Here is a 21,672-nt window from a genome sequence, read left to right as displayed (position 1 = left end):
TCCTCAACTTCAACAAAGATTTATTAAAATATTACATTGGGAGAACAAAACTATAATATATATTTGTATCTTAAAGCTGGACATCTAATGGGTTTTGTGTGATCTAGTTTTAGTGTATTGTAGAAAAATACCTAATTTGCTTGAGTGCATCTCGTTACCAAAAGAGAATAATGATTTCATTATTTTACGTGGAAAGACATGGCTCATATTCAGACTTTGTAAACTTTTTTGGTCACCATTCCTAGTCCAAACTACTAACATTGTCCAAGAAACAAAAGGAGAAAACACTAAGGTTTGAATAGCACATGCTATTTCCATAAGAAGAAAAAAAATAAATCTGATGTTTGAGGATTTGGAACAGCAGTTTGGCTTTTTTGAACAATGAATTGCTATTTAAATAATGGTTGCCCCTTTAGGTGTACAATTTTAGAGGCTATCATCTGTGGTTTTTATTCACTAGTTTTCTTGTCTTTTCTGGGTGGGAGGAAATGGGGAAATTTTCAAAATACTGGCGATCATAAAAATCATCGAGTTAGGGGCGCCTGGGTGGCTCAGTCATTAAGCATCTGCCTTCGGCTCAGGTCATGATCCCAGGGTCCTGGGATCGAGCCCCGCATCGGGCTCCCTGCTCCGCGGGAAGCCTGCTTCTCCCTCTCCCACTCCCCCTGCTTGTGTTCCCTCTCTGGCTGTCTTTCTCTCTGTCAAATAAATAAAACCTTTAAAAAAAAAAAAAAAAAAAAATCATCGAGTTAACTTTGATATGTTTAGTGATTCAACTAATCACATTACCCCGTAGGTTAACTTCATTTTGTGAAGTTTGGAGCTTATGGAGCTTATGCTCACAGACTGAACATAGCAGAGGATATTCTTTCTCGCAATATTTTCTTAAAAATTCCTGTTGCTAGTTGGATCAGGAATGTTGAGAGACGTTTTCAGTGCTTTTGGTTTGCTTAGATTCTGGCTGTTGTTATGAGATGAATGGAAATGGAAAGTATTCTGGGAAAAACAATTGCCTGAACTTTCTTTAACCTTGAAGAACTGCTCTGGGTTTGGGTGCAGTGTGACAACTCTCCCACCCTTATCAGACTCAGTTCTGCTGTTTTTCATCTGAAAGCAGAATTTTTACTCTGACCAAAAGCTGGTTCAATTCTGAACATCAGTTGTGAAGAAATCTTGCCATTGTATATGTCAAGGAAGCGTTTTACAATGAGGTATGTGTTAATCTGGGCATTTTTCTTAATTGCCGGGCAGTTTCCGCCAAAAGCAACATCAAAATATTAATCCTCCCCTCCAAGTCATTGCTGGCTGAGAATCTACTCCATCTGGAAAAATAAAACATGTTTTAAAACTTAGTGTAGTCAAGTGAACAGACCTAATCGAAATAATTACAGGAAAATGAAGATGAGTTTATCTTGTGACATCATTCAAACAGATTTCCACCCTGTTTCTCCAACTGGCATCACGTAAAATTCTTCTGTGACTGCTAGAAAAGTAAAAATGAACAGGAGGTTCTAATGTACAGTGCATTTGGGGCCCAGTAGATTTGAACCACTGAAACGGAAGTGACTAAATTTCTCCATTTCTTTGGCTCCTTTCAGGACGAAAATACATGGAAAAAAAACATGGCAGTTAGTTTGTAGAGTGTAGTTTCAGTGTTGTATGGAACTCATTTGTAACTATTGGTAAGGAATGGTAAGCATAACCTTGTTGGGGGGTTGGTTAAAATACACCGTGTAGCCGTTCATCATTGGCCTGGCCTTTCCGTTTGGGGCTGTTTGGTTATGAGTCTGTGGTACCTTCACAATGTGTGTTTCTCTTTCTCCCTGTACTTCCGTCCTGACCAGGGTGGTGCAATGTACACAGCAGTACCTCGGACGGACCCGTTGGAGTGCGTTAGCTGTCGGAACTGTCGGAACAATAACAGGTACACAGCTCCGTTCGCAAGGGTTGTTGGGAATACAGTGTAGGACTCTTCTTTTGCCCCCTTCACCTAAGGAAATTCTTGACGTTTACGTACGCTATAAATCTCAGAATATGGAGACTTAAGTGTAGGGCTGTTACTAATTTTTTAGCCCTCCTTTACAATTTTCACCTTTCTGGGCCTTGGGGTCTTGAGATAGATGGACAGTATTAAAGACGTGTTTCTCACTGAGCTGTTATTAAAAGGTTTGATGTTTCTGAAATCTTTAGAGTCATTTCTATATACAGACTTTGTCTTTTCTCACCTGTTCTTTTCCGCTCTGTGTTATGAATGAGAGCACGTTTGAATGTTAGCGGACAAACCCTGTGTATTAAGTAATGTGTTTTCATGGTAATATTACTGAAATTTTCCTACTGGATTATTCAGTACTTTTTTTTTTTTTAATTCTTAAAACCTTGCGATAACTAAGTAGCAAAATCTTTTTTTCCCCTTTCTTTTCATTTGGGGGGGTTTAAAAAAATTGTAAGAGGCATATGTACTCACAGTATTTCAAACAAGATAGGAATATGTAGAGTAACATGGCCATTTAAATTTTGACAATATCCAGGAAGCTTTCAGGCTGCCTCTATATATAGTAACTCCAAAAGATTATCAGATTTTCCGTTGTATTAAAGTTGTGTCCATCAGAAACCTTAGTTCTTTTTCTCCCGTTAACAATGGTATTGGGTGACATGGTCCCAGAAGCCCTGCCCAGCTCTAAAACTCTACAATTTAACAACTGTGTTAGAGTTAGTACATTAAATAACGAGTATGACTGGAGTTTGGATATTTCATTATTGAAATGGGGGTGGGACCTATATTTTTTAAATCAATCACAAGGTTAAGAGTTGTGTCTGGAAGTTACCAAAACCAGAACTTGGAAGTAGCCAGTCGACTAATCAACTATAGACTTGGCAATACATTGCTCAGCATGTGTTTTGAGAGTTTCAGAGCAAAAGCAATAAATCTTCCTGGAGATCTGTCCTTATCATTTACTTAGCCCATCTTAGGGTGTCTGTGTTAGCAAGAGCCATCTGCCTATTTTGTGTACTAAGATTGTTTGTTACATTTTTAAAATTCTGTCTGACCTAACTACATTTTAAGATGTTTATAACATTGAAGCCACATTTTTTGTCCTGAGCTGGTTGTAGGCTTTACCACATTTTGTTAGGAACATGCTAAAGATGCTTCATACACCTGGTAAGTAATCAAATAAACTTAATTAAAACAAATGGTATTGCCTAAAAACGTAATGCATTTTCTTTTGTGATTCTTGTGGCCATCAGCAGATCTCAATTCAACATTGGCATTAAAGCGATGTTGCAAGAGAACCTCTGGCTTGAGAATAAGTAGACAGACATAGGCTTTGCCACTGCTTAAATCCGTGATCTTGGGAAAGTTATATAATCTCTCTGTGGCTATTTTCTTATCTGAAAAATGGAAAATTGCCCTAGGAAATGTAAAATCATCCCAACATACTTTGATGATAGATTTTGGTAATTTGCTGCTAATCACGTCTTTATGATGAAGTTATCATCCTGGTTACCAATAAGACATCCCATTTCCTTAAAAGAATTTTTATGACCGGTATGTACCATCTTGCATTCATGGCCATTTGTATATTTGTGTGAGTGAATGTGTGTGTGAGTGAGTATATGTGTATAGTGTTGGGGGCTTTTGTTATACTTGTTGTTTTTTTTTTTCCCTTTAAGACAATGGACAATTATAGTTCTATTAATTTTTCAAGTTGATGACTTCTTGCATTTCATGTGTGGGGGTTTTACTTTTATCTTGGAACCTAGGTGCATTCTCTTTAGCCTGAGAAAACCAGCTTCTGTTTCTCTCTGGCTTAAATTTACTTCTTCCTACCTGAGAGTCTGCCTATTTAGGGCAAGTCTTGACTTGTCTACATTGCCTCCAAGATTAGCCAGATGACTCACCTGGCTCCCAGGAGCCATTATGTGATTTTGATGCTTAGTGATTGGCCAGATAAATATCAGTAAGTACCTACCTTCAACTCTGGAAAATTGGAATCATTAAATTTAAAGCTTCAAACTCTTTTGACTTTGAAATTGAAAACAGGTATCTTTGCTTAAGATCCCCCAACTGGCAAAATTTATAATAAGCTTTGAATGCTGAGAGGTAGATATGCAAGATTTTAGTCAATTTACATTTTTAGAATATTGACATTACTAACAATACATTTGCATTTCCTAATGCCAGTTGAACTAATGTGTGCACAAAAAGAGACATAATTTCAGTTAAGTTATATGAGGGCTTACCTAAGGGGGAATACAAGCACAGCTCATTTTCTTGTGCTTTGCTTTATTGCACTTTGCAGATCCTGTGTTTTTTGACAAATGGAAGGTTTGTGGCCGCCATGCATCAAGCAAGTCTGTTGGCCCCCATTTTCCAATAGCATTTGCTCACTTTGTGTCTCTTTCACATTTTGGTCACTCCTGCAGTATTTCAAACTTTTTCATTATTCTATCTGTTACAGTGACCTGATCAATGATTGAGACTCACTGAAAGCTCAGATGATGGTTAGCATTTTTTAGCAATAATGTATTTTTTAATCAAGGTATATACATGTTTCTTTAGACATAATGCTATTGCATACTTTATAGACTAAAGTAGAGTGTTAACATAACTCTGTGGGCACTGGGAAACCAACAAATTCATTTGACTTGCTCTAGTGGGATATTTGCTTTATTGGCAGTGGTCTGGAAGCAAACCCCATTCTCCCCAAGGTATGCTGATAGTGTGGTTCAGTGGTTATCACACCTCAGCATATGTTAGAATCACTTGGAGCACTTGTGAAAACACAGATTCTGAGGCTCTACCCTTAGAGTTTCTGATTCAGTAGGTATAGGGTGGGGCCTGAGAATTTGGATTTCTGATGAATTCCTACTGATGCTGATGCTGCTGGTCGTGGGACCATGTTTTAAGAACCACTGGAATAATTGGGCTGGTGAAGTACAAGTACAGGGTAGCAGGATATAAAATGGAAAGCTGGACCGAGTTTATGTCACGGATCATCCTGTCACGGTTTAATAGTTTATTTAATAAACATTTGTTGGGCGACTGCCACATACCGGGTGCTGGCCCAGGTCCCACCTCCAGAGAGCCCATAGTCTAATCATAGTGATTCACAACAGAGCTCCAAATACAGTGAGTAGGGTTTGAAGAAGCACATTAAATCTTGTAGTTTTACGTTTAAGGAATGGAAAAAATCCCTATTGTTTCAATAATAAAGGTGCAGGAGGGATGTGAGATTTTTTGTGTGTGTGTTAATCAAGAGTGGGGGATATTGGTTAAATGTTGAAAAACAATGGGCTAATTGCATCATATTTCTCTGGAAGAATTCTGAGAAGAGGAGCCATGTATTTGAGAGATGTGTTTAGGCTTGATTAGCGGTAGCAGTACACAGGTGGGATTGCAGGGAGGAGACCAGTCTGATGGTTTCTATAACAAAGACCTTAGCTTTTGTGCAAGGAGTGGGGATAGAAAGGAAGGGATGAGAGAGGTTCTAGTGTGGGAATCTTTTTTTTTTTTTTAAGATTTATTTGGGGGGGAGGGGCAGAGGGAGAGAGAGAGACAGAATCTCAATCACACTCCCCTCTGAACGTGGAGCGTAATGTGGGGCTCTGTCTCACAGCCCTGAGATCATGACCTGAGCCGAAATCAAGAGTCAGATGCCTAACCAACTGAGCTACCCAGGTGCCGCTAGAGTGGGAATCTTTAGGACTTGGCCATTGTCTGGTAGGGATCTAGAAAAAAAGAAAGGCTCAAGATGAATAGAAAGTTTCAAGCATGGATGGCATAGTAATTGCCATGGTAATAGTCATAGAAATAAGGAACTTAAGGGGCACCTGGGTGGTTCAGTCAGTAAAGCATCTGCCTTCAGCTCAGGTCATGATCCCGGGGTCCTGGAATTGAGCCCCACTTTGAGCTCCCTGCTCAGTGCAAAATCTGCTTATCCCTCTCCCTCTGCCCCCCACCCCCACTTGTGCTCGCTCACACTCTCTCTCAAATAAATAAATAAAATCTTGGAAAAAAGAAAGAAGGAACTTAATAAAATGACATATTGAGGAAAGGTGATGGATTCGGTTTTGGGCATTTAGAGTTCTAAGTGCCAGTTGGATATCTAAGCCAAGGAGACAGATGAAAATGCCGCTGTTGGGTTCAGGGGGTAGATCGGGACTATGAGACATACTTAGGAATTTGCATCTAAGTGATAAAACTTAAATATGGGTGGGATCACCAAGGGAGACAGTAGCTATGTCTGATTATTTTTAGTTATTTAAGGCATTGTTTTTGCCTTATTTCATAAATATTTAAAGTGATCAGACATCCTTTTTATAAGGCGTTCTCTCTTTTATTATTTTTTGCTTATGGGCTTGAAATGTCTTCGAGGAGGGGTGCCTGAGTGGCTCAGTCGGTTAAGCATCCGATTCTTGGTTTCAGTTCAGGTCTTGATCTCAGCATCATGAGTTCAAGCCCCATGCTGGGCTCCATGCTGGGTGTGGAGCCTACATTAAAATAATAATAATAATAACAACAACAACAACAACAAGTAAAGCATCAGATTCTGGTGCTGTTATTTGAAATGTCTTCGAGGAGATGATGCAAGGGTTGTGATAGCATAAGGAGAGTGACAGGAAAAGGTGTTCATTTATTCATTCAGCAAACATTTGTTGAAAGTCTGTAGTGGGCCAGACACCCAGCTAGGTCCTGGAGGACAGTAAGCAAACCAGGCATTGTCCCTGCCTGGTTTGCTCACTATAAGTGAGCTTATAGTTTGATGGGGAGACATAACCTTTTTTCAAAATGATACAGATAAATCATAAAAGCGACATTTTGCTCTGAAACTCTGAAGAATTTGTAAAACTAGGTAAAAGAGAAGGGGATAGGTTTAAAACTTTCCAGGCAAAGACAAGGTACCATTTATGCAAAATCTGTAAAGCAGAATGCCAGGATCCAAAGAGAGCTTCAGGAAGACTAATGTGGCAGGAACCAAGCAAACGAAGGGGTCAGAGGTAAAAGGTGAGTGAAAGTAGGTCATACAGAGCCGTGGTGAGTCAGCAAGAGATTTTAAGTATGACAGTATTGTGCTAGAACATTCTGGATGGAGTTTGGAGAATAAATTGGATGGGGCAAGAGAGGATACAGGGGACCAGTGAGATGGCTATTGCAATAGCTCAGAGGAGAAGCCGTGCCCTAGGACGGTTGCAGTAGACATGAAGAGAAGTAGATGAGTTTGCAAGATTTAGGAGGTGCCAATTAAAAAAAAAAAAAGGACACGAGGGATTGGTTGAGGAGGCCGACGGGGCTATCTAGGTAACTGTGTGCAACCACTGAGCTAGGAATCACTGCAGGAGATGAGGAGAAACTGTTTACCCCTTGGCACACCCTTGGGAGTCATCCTTTTAGACCCCACATCAAACTCACCTTTACCCAGGGTGGCTCTCGTATTCCACAGATGCCTAAGAACTGAGGAAGTCTTGCTTAGGGCCTGCCCCTTCTGCAATCTTAGCTGCATAGTGTCCTGCCATGCCTTCTTGGGTTTAAACCTAAATGTATTTTGTAGAGTGGGCTCTTAAGAAACAAGTCAGTTCCAGCCTTAGACCCCTTTTATCATCCCCTCTGTTTTGGTAATAACGATCTGGAGAGAAAATGTTGCCATTACTGTCTAAATTGGAGTACTGATGTGAAAATGTGAGAACAAGTAAGAGGGGAATGTACATTCCAGCATCTGTGGAGTTTTATTTGATTCTAGTGCTTTTGTGGCATGTTGTAAATGACTGCCTGCTTCACTGTATTCAGTTAATTTGAACGCTTTTCATGTTTTAAGAATGATATGTAATAGGTCACCATGGACAGCTAGAAAGAGGCATATAGAATGCAGCTTTGTGAGGAGCCAGACCCCTACACTAAAGACTTAATTGAGAAATCCTTGTGCATTTCAAGAATGTAACAGATTTTAATCAAATAAATCAAAAGCTTTCTATCCTCCTTCTTCTCTTCTCCTCTCCTCAATTTAAAAGGCAGTGACACAGTTCTGGATATGTAATCAACTGGGGTTTGTCAGTTGCTTGGCTAGTTTAATGGGAAAGGATTGACATTAAATCCTGCCTGTTCACTATCAGTCTTGATAATTTGTAAAAGAGTAGAGAGGACACTGATGGAATTCACAGACAAACGAACTGAGAGGTCCCATCAGGAAGGAACAAGAAATTAAGGGTCCTAAAGAGATTGGAAGTGGGCAGGAAGTATCCAAGTAAAAATGAGCTTGGAAATATGTATATAATCCATCTGGGAAAAAAAGCGCAAGCTATACATGGCTGATGGTCAGAAGGGGAAATCAAATTACTTAGTGCCTTAGGAAGCACAGATACCATGAACGATCTCCAAGGTTTTGCCTGATGACAACCTTGAAAGTCTATGTGTTGCTGGGCTTGGGGACACTCTTTCACCAACTTGGAACCTTCCACACAGATAAAAATAGTGTGTAGAGATGAGCATGCAAACATTTCGTTATAGTACTAGTTCTTTCTGGCCTACAAGTTGAGCTACCCAGCTGGTTTGTTAAGTTTGTGAAAATGACTACTTGTTGAGTATGCCTAAATTCTTTCCTCCAGCAAGTGAATTTGTTATGACTCAATCCGTCTCCTGTGGCTGATCACATAGCTACTCCAGATCTAAGCCATAAAAACTAAAGGCAGAAAACACACAAAACCTAAAATTTCATTTCTTTTCCATCTGTGGTAATCTTGCCTAGTTCTCTAAGAAAAAAATTTCACAGCACTGTGTCTGGTTTTTAAAATTGCTCAGTACCAGGGCGCCTGGGTGGCTCAGTCGTTAAGCGTCTGCCTTCAGCTCAGGTCATGATCCCAGTGTCCTGGGATCGAGCCCCGCATCGGACTCCCTGCTCCGCAGAGAGCGTGCTTCTCCTTCTCCCACTCCCCCTTCTTGTGTTTCCTCTCTCGCTGTCTCTCTCTCTGTTAAGTAAATAAATAAAATCTTTAAAAATAAATAAATAAAAATAAAAAAAAAATAAAATTGCTCAGCACCTTCCTTTTGGGGAAGTTCTATATTTCCTACTTATAAGATGGGAGACCAAGGGCCTGTTGTCAGGGAGTCAGGTGGTTAGGATAGGATATTTTGTTTTTGTTTTTTGGTCTTTTATTTGTAAGCGTGCATGTGAACTTGTCATGTTCAGTAATGTACTCAGTCATTTATTGTCACCTATTATGTGACAATCACCAGTAAGCTAATTCCCAAAGGGCAGCTCCCATTCTGAGACTGGGGTCTTTGCATCCAATAAAGAGTATGCCATGAGAGTGGGGGACAGCCATGGCCATTGGGGAATGTCATCAGGGTTCTGTTGCATAGTAACTGATGAGCCTCCAAAAATAAGGGCTGGGCCAGCAAAATGACAGAGACACTGAGGCAAGAGGAAACAGAAGTGAGCTGAATATTAAAACAAACCACCACCAAGATGTGACCATTTCAGAAGTCTCAAGAACATACTCATGAACATAAGTGTCACACATCCAAGAAATTCATGGATAGCCAGTCTTTGCCCTCTAGGGATAATGAAAAGAGGAAACTTAATGCACAATTTATGCAGGTATCTAATCGGAGTAATTCTGTATGTAATCATGCTTAACAAATATCCAACTGTGTATACAGAAATGGAATACTTCACTAGAAAATATTTCGGAGGTCCTAGATAATTTTGCTAGAATGTCCAAAATACATTTAGTCAAATACTAAAGGAACGTACTCATCCAAGCACAATTCTATGCCACTACTCCCATCTCTTGTTTCCTAGTGTGTGCTCTTCAGATGGTTGGTTCAAGAATATTATTTTTATGACACTGTAATAGTCATTTTTCCGTCTTACAGGTTTGTCAGGTCTTTCCTGTTAACTGAAAGATATCTTGGTAAACTAACAGGTCCCAGACCACCTGAATTCGTTTTAGCACACGTTTTTGTATGTGGCAAGATGCCCAGAGTTCTATTTACTCAGTGTTTTTAAACTTAAAATTAAGAAAAGTAGTTTCATTGAGCCAGAGACAACTCCGTGAAAACCTTCATTCTACCTTAAGCCAATAATAACTGCAATTGAAGGGTTATTTGAGAAGCCTAAGGTAGTGAAATTACAAACTCTTTGACTATATGAACTGTAAAATGTGCACTATAAGAGCATCTTGATGAATGTCAGATATTTGCAGATGTACTCATTCGACCTGTTCTCTTTCACTGCCTATAGATTTGGGTCTTTATATTTTTTTTATGTGATTACCTGACAACTTTGGAAATTTTAGTTCAAGTATTAATCAGTAAAATTGTTCTCACATGCTAAATTCCTAATTCTATTCAGAACAGGTGTTATATTCCTTTTTTATTTTATTTTTTAAATTTAATTTTATTTTATAAAGATTTTTATTTGAGAGAGAGTGAGTAAAGGAGAGAGAGAGAACATGAGCAGGGGGGGAGGAGCAGAGGGAGAAGCAGACTCCCCGCTGAACAGGGAGCCCAACACGGGGCTTGATCCCAAGACTCCAGGATCATGACCTGAGCCAAACGCAGACATTTAACCAGCTGAGCCATCCAGGCGCCCCTATTCCTTTTTTATATACTTTGCTCTCTATGCTTGTGTCTTAGCACATAACCCATAAGTTGAAGCCATTTTTATGCCAACACATGTAGATACCTGGAATAGAACGGAATTATTTACATGTGGTTATCTAAATGGTTAATTCCTGATGATTAGGAGTTAGGATTTGGTGTACTAGAAAACTTTAAATCAGTTTGGTTTATCCTGTTGGAAAGTGGGTAATCTAACTCAAAGGATGATCTTACTCTCAACACCGTTCTGTGAATTGAGAGTCACAATTCAGAACAAAAGTGAACAGCGACTGTCATCTCCTATTTCACTTAGCTGAAAAATAGATACCAAGGAATAGGGAATAGTAAAATTGTACTTTTTTTTTCTTGTTAAATATATGTCATTTATTTTAAAACATCTTGTGTATTTAATCTGTGTGTTTATTCCGACACAGAACAACCAGGTTATCATCCGTCATAGTTGGCCATGGCCCCTCTGTCTTGGCCATCCCTTCGGTCCTGCCCTACCCATGTGATTCACTTAGGTGCCTCACACTCAGACTGTTAGGGCCGCCCTCACACTTCATTTAAAAATCTCATCCTTTGCTTTAAATGCAAGAAATGAACAGAAAAAAAGAAACTAAAAGGAAAGAAACAGAAGAATTTAAGGCTTCTTACTATCTGGTGAGTCTTCATTATTTTATGTTAACATGATGAAATTTCATTCATCTTCTATCTACCTAAACAAATTATTAATTTATAAAATTTTGTTTTTAGGGAACTTCCTTGGTTTTTCTAATTCTGGCAAGTATTTTTTTGTTTTCCCTACAGTTTAACTTTGCTTCTTTTAAATGAAAACTTTTCTTTCTGACCTGATGACCCCTTTTGGTCTTTTAGGTTTCTGGGACCTCTGTGTGACTTCCAGATTCTTGCAGAGAAATGAGGCATCAAGCCAGAAGCTCAGTTAGTTTTACAGCATCACCGTCAGGAACTTTTTTTTTTTTTAAGGACCTGACTGTGTGTGCTGTATGTCTCACTGTCTTAAGAGCTTTCTCTGACACTGAGGACAGTCATTGCCTGCCCTCAAGGAGATTGAAGTTGAAGTCAGACAACTTTGAAACCAACAGATAAAAGGAAACCCAGACAACAGAGCCAGTATTGAACAAGGACGGAGATGACTACTACAGGGATACAAAAAGCTTCAGGGGTAAGTGTATCTGTTCATTCTCACTTTAATGGACATGTCTTACCTTAGTATTGGGCATTAACAAGGTATTACAAGGTATTTTCCAATTAGTTTAGTCATGGCTGCCTCTATCCCCCGATAGTGAATTTACTTGCTTAAGAAAAAGGATAGTAAAAAAAAAAAAATCTGATGTTTTCGAGGTCCTACTGTGTGCCATGAACTATGTGCTCGGTGCTGGACATTATGACTTGAATCAGAGTCCCGTATATATCAGTACTTTACCACTTCCTAGACCATTTTTAACTCCATTCCTTCTCTAGGGTTTTGTGTGTTATTTTTGTCACAGGTTTTCATTCTACAAATAATTAAAATCCTCTATGACATTATAGTTCCTGTTTTTTGAAGTCAGTATTTATTCAGAATTCCTAACACTACCTTTCTTCTTGTTCCTTTCTGTATTTCCTTTCTTGCGTCTGCTGGCATTCATTTCCTTCAGCTTGAAAAACTGCCTCTGATATTTCTTATAATACAGATCTGACGGTCACAGATTCTCCCTGTGTTTTGGTCTGAAAATGCCTTCAGTTCATCTTCCTTTTTGAAGGACCCTTTTTGTAGTTTATTGAATTCCAGGCTGGCAGTTACTTTCTTTTTGTACTTTAACAGTGTTGTATTATTGCTTCTGTCATTTCTGGTGAAGAATCATCTGTGCAGCTAGTTCTGTTCCCTTTTAAAGTAATAATGTCTGTTTCTTCTGGCTGCTTTTACAATTTTCACATTGTATTTTGCTTTCAGCAGTTTAATTATTCCCATCCAAAAGTGTAATTGTCTTTGTATTTATTCTACTTGGGGTTCATATGACTTCTCGAATCTGTGCTGGAGCTTTCATCAGTTTTAGCAAATTCTTAGCCCTTATGTCTCCAAATATGGCTTCTGTCCCATTCTCCTTTCTCTCCTTCAGAGAGACTCCAACTATATATATTTTTGAGCTTTTCGCTACACCTCACATGTCTTTTAAGCTTCCTTCTATATTTCCCATCCTTTTTGTTGTACTTCAGTCTGAATGGTGTGCAGTGCCTGCTTCATGTGCAGTGGACCTCTGTTCATCTGTGCCCAGTTAGCTCTTCACCCCATGTATTCAGTTCTCAATTTCAGTTATTCTACATTTTAGTATAGATATCCCAATAGTAAAGTCTAGGTCTCTGTTAAAATTCTTCGTCTTGTCATTGGTTTTCTTGAATATACACATCCAGGTCTTTCAAAGTCTTTGCCTCCTAACTCAGTATATGCATCACTTATTTTTCTCTTGTTTCTTTCTCTTGATATGCCTGGTAATTTTTTATGAATTCTGGGCATTGCATATAAAAACTCACAGAGGCTCTGAAGGAGGTTTCCTTCCTCCAGAGAAGGATTGGTTTTGGCAAGGGGCAAATCACTTTCATCCAATTAGGGATGGAGCTGTTTTGCTGCTGAGTTTCAGTGTCTATAAAAGCATTGTCTATTTCTACTTCATCATTATTTTTATAGCATAAACCTTCAAGAGTCCCAATTGAACGTCTTTTTCTCTTTAGGAGACTCTGAACTCCAGTTTCTATCTTCCCAGTGCCATGAAAGTGTCAGGAGTCCTGCTTGGCTTCTTAGCTTTGCAGCCACCACCTTTTGCTTGATGTCTCAGCCTTTTCTTTTGCACTGAATTGGGCAAATGCCTCAAGAGGAAAAGTGGTATTGAAACTCAGGTTTACATTTACCTTCTCTCTGGAATCTCAGCCATTCAGGTGCTTGCTTTGGTAGTTGCCCTCTGATGACTTCAGCAGATTTAAAATAAAACTTTCTCCATCCTTTGTAGTTGTCCTTGGCAGGAGAGTTCCTCTGATACAAACTAATCAGTCATAGCTAGAAACCAGCAATTTAATTTTTAGAAGTTATTTCCAACGAATCATGGTAGCCATATAGATACCCCTGACCAGAGAGAATTCTGGTTTTGGGAAATCGGAATCCTTATTATTCTCTAACTCAATAATTGCTACCTAACGTAATTTCCTTGACTATAAGACAGTTGAGTAGGAAAGAATAGACACTGGTCTCTAGCTGGTCACATGGGAAGTGCTCTTTCTTATCAGCCACACATCTACTACCCATTTCACAGGTGAGTGCTGACAGTGTCTTTTATATCTTATTATATAACACTGCATCACACTGTAACTATTTGTTTACTCGTCCCATCTCCTCTGCTTGACTGGAAGCTGGAAATATGCTGTATTTACCTTTATATTTTTAGTGTCTACCACAGTGTCTGACATTTAGAAGTTGTTCAGCAGATGCTTTTAGAATAAAAGGTTCTTGTAGGTAAGGTTATTTATATAAATGGATAGTATCCGTTAAATTTTCATTAGTAGTGTCTGAATTCAGAAAGGTGGGGTTTTTGTTTTATTTGTTTTTTTGTTTTGTTTTCTTTTGTTTTTGCCTCTGACCATGCCCCACATTTTTGGTAAATACCTTACTTAGAGTCTGTATTTGATCCCCATGAACTGAAAACATTCAGGGGGATTCTCAGGTTCCCTGGGTGTTGGGACAGTGGAATAAACCTGACAAAATCCAAGAAGGAAAGAACCCAATAACACAGACATTATTAAAAGGCTGTCAGGAGATTAGTGCTCACCTTTGCCAGCATCCCAGGAAAGTTTTTAAAATTTAGAATAGAATAAAATGTAGCATGGGACAAATAAGGAATGCCATACTCTCCTGGAATCATGATCTATCTAGCCCAAAGCTCTGATTCTGCCTCCAGCAAACTTCCTTCTATACTAGTGCTTCCTTCATTTTTTATTGGCTTAAGACATGCATGGAAACAGTTGGGTTTTATTTGAATCAGGTATATATTTCTTCTATATTATTAAAACTTAAAATATAGTCCTATTAAATAATCTGTTACTCAAACTATTCTGTACAAATGAGTATCTCACATACTTTGCTTTCATTTCAGGTGACAAGTATCTGAATTCCATTAAATGTATAGTAAGTATATTTCTCTATTTGAAATTAATATTGGACTTACTTAAATTAAGGATCTGGTTTACTGACAGATATCTTACTCTCTTTCAGGTTCGGACCTTTCTTCCTGTCTAGCATTTGGTATTTCCAATAACTTGAACCAACAGAGATGCTAGTAACATTTGCATGGATTCCTTTTACTGATTTTCATATGCCCCAGAAATGTACCATTCCATGTTAAAAAGGTGGAAATCCAAAGAATTCTTACCTTTATTCCCTAACATTGTCTAGCTACATCATACTACCAGTCAGTGCTATGTGTTTCCTACCTAACATACCTAAATCAAAACCAAATGAAATGTCTTCATGAGACTCTTCTTAAAATTATGGAAATAAAAAATATATTTCTGTAATTCCAGCTTCTGTTAATGATGGAATAGCTCAATCATCCAAGGGTAATAATGATGAAATCTGGACCATTTGGAAGTATTGGAGAATAACCAGAAGCAGGCAGAAACTGAATAAATCTAAACTTGAAAGACAATGTCTGACATTTGTTCATGGATTTTTGCTGGAGGGCATTCTCCAGTCTTGGGTCAAGGACACAAACAGAAGGATGGGGTCAAGACCAACAGAACAACCAGAAAATTAGAGGGGAAGAAAAAAAAAACAGTAAAAAAAAATACTATATGTGTGAAGAAATAGGAAAATGTGATACTTAGGGAAAAAATGCCAATAGAAACAGACCCTGAGGTGACACAGCTATCACAATTAGCAAGCAGTAACTTAAGGCAGCTATTATAAATATGTTCAAGCACCTAAAGGAAGATAAACACACAATGAATTCACATATGAGGAATTGCAGCAGAGAAATAGAAACTATAAAAAAGACCAAATGGAAATTCCAAAGCTGAAAAGTACAATTAACTGGAATGAAGAATTTACTGAATGAGCTTAACAGCAGATCGAAGACAACAGAAGAAAGAATCAGGGAACTAGATCAATAGAAATTATCCAGTCTGAAGAACAGAAAGAAAACACGTATCTTAGATGAGGGCAGGAAATAAAAGTAGAGCAGAATTGAAATGCTCAGTGCTAATAAATTCTAGCAACTAATTCTGCAAAGAAAAAAATTTAAAAATAAACAAAACCTGGATTTTGAATGTCTGATCCATGTAGTGTTTTTTCAAGGGTGAGAGGGAACGTATTATCTGATTTCAAAGCAGTGCGTTTTTGTTAGCTTTCATGAGATTAGTCCTCTCATGTGGCCGTAGGTTTCTTAGCTCTCTGTTCTCTTCTTCTTCTTTTCCTCCCCCATTCCTTCCAGTGGCCAACGGCCTTTTTCTTCTGTGTGCTCTATTCAGGAACCAGTTAATTATGAAATGGAAGACAATTTCAGACATGGACCAAGGCAAAGGAAGCCTGTGAGATAGGTCCTCACATATGTTTTTTTTTTTTTTTTTTTAAGATTTATTTATTTATTAAAGATGTTGGGGAGAGACAGGGGGAGAAGGAGAGTCTTAAGCAGACTCCGCACTCAGCATGGAGCCTGACTTGGGGCTTGATCTCACGACCCTGAGATCATGACCTGAGCTGAAACCAAGAGTCGGATTCTTAACCAATGGTGCCACCCAGGTACCCCACATACAGTTTTATTCTTAAGTGGTGCATTCTTCTGCTGTATTCCATTTTAACTGTAATTTTTGAGTTCTTAATATTTCAAATCATAGTGAATCATTTCATTATTTTTAAGCACTAATCTTTCTTAAGAATCTGTGAATACAAAATACCAAGTGGTATTTCAAAATAAGTGTATTTTAATTATTTTTTTAAGTGTATTTTAATTATTGATCCCTCTAGACACAGTTCTGTTTCTTTTGGTTGTATTTCGTAGGTGTTTCACCAAAACTAACAGCACTTTCAGTGGCAGCCCCCTTCCTGTGGTCCCAGTGGTAGCACCTTATCCTCAGGATGGTTTGGAAATGAAGCCCCTCAGTCACATGAAGATGCCCGCATGTCTGGCTTCCACAGTCCCCGACTGTGGCCAGTCACCTGAGGAGAGTTTCAAAGACGACACGGCACCGAGACCTGCTCAGCATACTTGCTGTCAGGACAGTAAGAATGAGATCAACTCTGAGTGCACAGAAGATTCAGCAGAGTTCAGCAGAGGTACCGGGAGACATTATAAATCTTAAGTTTCTTGCTAGTCTTCAGTTAGCTAAGACCTATATGAGGGCAGTTACTTTCAGGACGTTCTCTCTGTGATCAACTCACATATTTCTTAAATACCGGGTGGGAGGTATTGGGTACTTCGAAAAAATGACTATATAAGGAATTCTGTGACATTCTGTTATTCACGTCCTTCATCTCAGGCTGTTAATCCCATTACATTTTGGAGAATAAATCCAAATGGGCTTTGATTTGGTTTGTGCCTGAACGGTAGACTTGCTGGAAGAATGTATTTTATGATCATGGGCCTTTTTTATCATTTGAGTTGCTTCTGGAGTTGTAGCCTTTCCTTAAAGTGGTTATTTGTGGGGTTTTTAGGGGTTTGCTTTAGCCCTCAGGTGAATTGTACAACTGTTCATGAGAGCCCAACCTTATTTTAAATCTTTGAAACCTACTGTCTTTCTCAAAGTCAAACTCAACGTAACTGGGCTCTACATTGACTCGTTATTTCTTTATTGCTCAAAGTAATGTCGTGAGACTGTTTTGTCAAAATCTGCCTTTCTGATTTCATAACGCTCCCAAACCTTTGTGTTTTTCAGGGGACAGCTGTGTCCATTCAGAAACAGAGAACAAAATTTTAAGTTGGAATCCTCTTACTCTGCCCGTTGTGTCCAAGGACTGTACTGAAAAGACCAGCTGGTCTCCTCCTGGCATTCCTTTAGACAGCCCTGCAGGGATCCTTCAGCAACCCCAAGAAACCTGAGGGTGTGCAAATGACCAGTCGTGTTCCCACTTCAAGCCAGTAACTGCACAAAACAGGCCTGGGGATGGACTGTGTGAAGGACATGAACTCAAGTCAGAGAAAATCATTATTTATTTTTTGTAGTAGTAATGTCCTATGAATGTATCTTAAAGTGTGTGCCCTTTTATATTATTTATGCCTTAAAATTTCCCTCTTCCTTCCTCCCCCTCAGTAGGAAACAACCTGGTTTTGCGTAGTTTTCAATCATCTGAGAGCGGTGGGATCATTCCATGTTTCTGAGAACCTCAGTGGCCATAAGAGCTCCTCCTGCAAGGATCCAGCCTATTGGCCCATTTGGCTAAGAGGGAACTGAAGTTTTCACATGGAAAGCTGTCCTTTGACGTATTGTGTTATCAGACTTTGTGAGAACATTGGAAGTCCCGCTCAGTTGTAACCTAGTGTTTGTAGTAGCAGGTGTCTTATGAATTGTATGAGTGCCTTCCACAGAAGTGATAGGTGACTTGTTGACTCTCTGTCTGCACACGGGCACAAATGATGTTCGGTTTTCTAGGCACTAGTCACAGACGGTGTCATGAACATGGTTGAGGTTAAGGTCTGTGGGGTTATTGCTGTATGCAGATAGGGGACCATGGCTGGAGAGAAAAAGATAGCCCTCAGGTCCCACTGCATTAAAATTGGATTGGTTTATTAGATTGTCACTCTAGGGCTCTTTCTGACTGTTTCTAAGAGTAGGACAAAATGAATTTAAAGTGGCGACTTGGAAAGAAAGACCCACATTGTGCTCCCGGTGTCATGCCACCCGAAAATTATTATTTTTCAAGCTTCCAGCATGGGCAACACTTGGAAGATGTGAGTGTCAGAAAAGATTTAATTTGGAGGGAAAGAGGTATGGTTTGAAATTTCCTGACTTTTTTTAGAATGTCGTCATTGTAAACACACACCTGAAGCTTTGGTTAGCAGAGCCCATAAATCACAGTTACGGCTCCTTCTGAGTGACAAGGACATTTGCAGCTGCCTTTGGAAGGCTTTTCTTCTCCACATCTAAAAAAAAAAAAAAACCCATGAGAAAACACTACTCCTATTTAATAGCTATTTTAATAGCTTAAGTCAAGCTTCAGTAGATCACTGCTTGTTTTTGGATTATGCATCCCTTTGGGGAAAAAATTAGAAAATGATTCCCTTTATGTAGAGTCAGGCAGTTTCAGCATAAATGAAAAAAGTTCACGGTTTCCCGGAAATTGCAGTGAAATAGACTAGAATACTATGTTAATCAACTGTTTATGTAAATGCATCAGTATCCCCTTATATATGCCTACGTATCTTATAAATAGAGCTGTTAGTGAAATACGCTGTTTGAGCTGGGTCACTATGCAAGAATGACTTTGAGTAGAATGTAGTGAGTATAATTTCAGGGTCAGGTATTAGGGATGCTGTAGAATCAAGTTCTGCATTCCCAATGTCCATACTTAGAGTATACTGAATTTATTCTTCATGTGGTGTAGATGCAATTAGCTTTGGAGGGGGATGGCTGCATCCCTTACTTGTGTGACTAACAAAGGACAGAGTCCTAGTGCACAGAATATGAAAACATACCCTGTGTTTTGCCAACCAAGATACAGCCATGCTGTCACAAAGGGGGTTTTAGAAAACTGGGGAGTAGATATTTGTGGGCAGTCATTTTGATTCAGGAAACAGAGGTGTACTAGCATGAGCCTTAGGTCATAAACTGCTTTTAAAGATTAAGTTTGAATATGGGATTTGTCCACTAGGAAGAGAAGACGACTTTATCTTTAGGGCAATCTCATTGTGGACTGCTTTTATTTATATTATTAGTAACGCTGTTTTAAGTGTTATCCCTTTTATTGTATTTTATTTATAAAAAATGCCTTTATATATTGAGACATATAAATATAAATATATAAATATATATATATATATATATATAATTACCTTACCGTTTAGGAGTTATGCATTCTCCCTAACCTTGAGTTGTTCGGAACTTGTATGACCTACACGGTCACCAACAGCTCTGCCTGGTGTCGCTTCCCCAGGAAGTCAGGACACAGCAGCATCTGTGGTGTGACCGCTATACACCAGGCCCTGTGCTCGGTGCTGCTCTCTGCTATCTCGTTAACCCTCCCAACAAATCTCCAACACAGTCCCCCCACCACAGAGCCTGCCTTTCAACCTGATTTACCCGGAGCCGTAATCTGAGCTCCTTCCAGTTTTCCAGACTGCTTTCCAAAAGCATGCGGTTCCCTCTTGCGATGGAACCAGCCCAGTTTCGCACGCTCTCGCCCTCCCCTGCCGCGTGGTTCCTCTGACCGTGACCCTGAAGCCCCGAAGTTACCCTCTGTCCCACGTGGGCAGGGCTCCGTGCTTATCACTTGGTCTTCCCAGAGTCCCCGTGTCTCCCAGTGACAGCCCTCACCACCACCACTCCACGCCTGGGAATGGGATCGTCCCTGGGCTTAGTGAGCACGTCATTGGTCAGGCCTCTTCGTGTTCCTTCCCGTCTTAGAATTCTCTGTGGTTCTTTGTTTTAGCGTCAAACTCCGCCCCCGCTCCTGGTGTATCATTTCACTGTGTCCTTTTCCACTAGGTACCGATAGTCGGCTGATAGGTGCCGTGCAGGATGTAAGTGAACTTGCAATGTTTAAACACCTTGTGAAGTGGTCTTTTACAAAAGCATTTCTTTCTGGGCTTTGTGTTTGTGCAGTGAGTCTGTGAAGACCAGTACATCTGTATTAGGCTGACCATGTCACAGAGAGCTCATTCCAGGTAGAGTACTGCCAGGAACTTGACCTCATGGCTGGATTCCACCTGTGTTGCTCTGTTTTTTTAAAGTAATGGCTTTGAGATGCATGTTTTTGTATCCTATTGAAAAGTGTGTTTTATTTTCCTGAAAGTTGTAATGTTATGTTTGGAACTGTACATATTTTAAATGATGTAGCGTTGACAGGTTTTATCTGGTTGATATGACTTTATATTAAAAGAGAATGCTGCTTTCCTGTAGAGTAGCACGTGAAGATGGGGACCGTCAGATTCTCCCTGTTTGTAGAAAGCTGCTTATAGCTTGTGGTCGGGGTAGGTGTATGTCTTCCTTGGAAATTCTTTGGAACCGCCATCCCCGTCCTCCCCTGAAAATCCCCATCGCACGTCCCAGAGCCACATGAGTTAATCCCTTCTGTTCTGACCACAGAGATCCAGGCCCTGAAGGAACAGGATCTAGGCCAGCAAGTGTTTTATGGGGAGGCTGGGAGAATACCTGAGCCCAGGTGCCCACGCAGGCAGAACCCCCTTGGGGGGGGCGGACAACTCTATCTCTTTGGAAGGAAGAGAGGAGGGACCGAGAGCAGCCTGAGGAGCATGGGGAGGAGTGGGCCCTTCTGGCCTGCTGTCTGTGTTTACCATTCACTTGGAGCAACATCTGTGTGAACTCCTGGGCAGGCATTTAGCCTCCTCAAGAAAAGCAGCCCTTAAAAAAAAAAAAAATCAAAGTGTCTGGGCTGCTTTGACCAGACAGCCAACAGGGTCTTCGGCATGGGGTGGGGCCTTGTTATATTTCATTGCCCATGTTGAACTAAGCCTCCCTTAAACCTTAGCTCCAGTCCTGAGCGCCTTGAGAGAACTTGAAATCCCTTTTCTAATAAAGTCTGAATCTGTGAGAACCTAAGAAGCAATTTCCGTTTCTGTCCGTTTCCCGTCTCCTTTCAGGCACCACTCGTCCCTGGCAGGGTCGTCCTCTGGTTCTTGCTGCTACTTCTCCTCCGAGGCCCCTGCCGAGGCAGCTCAGAGTCCTGACTCTTCTAGTCAGTTGAACAAGCATTCATTTGTGTTTCACCCAGATTTCGGACACAGACACACACACACACACACACACACACATGTCCTCTGGTTCTTGCTGCTACTTCTCCTCCGAGGCCCCTGCTGAGGCAGCTCAGAGTCCCGACTCTTCTAGTCGGTTGAACAAGCATTCATTTGTGTTTC

General features: G+C 39.9%; 1 protein-coding gene across 4 annotated transcripts in view; it reads left to right on the top strand.

Moving 5' to 3' along the window:
• The window catches only part of CDON (cell adhesion associated, oncogene regulated), a 96,603-nt gene extending 77,071 nt beyond the window's left edge, over positions 1-19,532 (top strand). For 3 of the 4 annotated variants that reach the window (XM_032426145.1, XM_032426146.1, XM_032426144.1), the window contains 3 exons: positions 1,845-1,924; positions 16,645-16,919; positions 17,519-19,532. In XM_032426145.1, coding sequence (XP_032282036.1) covers positions 1,845-1,924; positions 16,645-16,919; positions 17,519-17,682 — 519 coding nt within the window. In that variant the 3' untranslated portion in view covers positions 17,683-19,532. The remainder of the gene's footprint in view (positions 1-1,844; positions 1,925-16,644; positions 16,920-17,518) is intronic. The other variant, XM_032426143.1, reaches the window with a different exon arrangement.
• The last annotated feature ends 2,140 nt before the right edge of the window (positions 19,533-21,672 follow it).

The sequence above is a fragment of the Phoca vitulina genome, unplaced genomic scaffold (assembly GCF_004348235.1).
Source record: "Phoca vitulina isolate PV1807 unplaced genomic scaffold, GSC_HSeal_1.0 scaffold34, whole genome shotgun sequence".
NCBI classification, from domain to species: domain Eukaryota; kingdom Metazoa; phylum Chordata; class Mammalia; order Carnivora; family Phocidae; genus Phoca; species Phoca vitulina.
The sequence above is the reverse complement of the archived record's forward strand: the minus strand, read 5'-3'. Positions and strand labels throughout refer to the sequence as shown.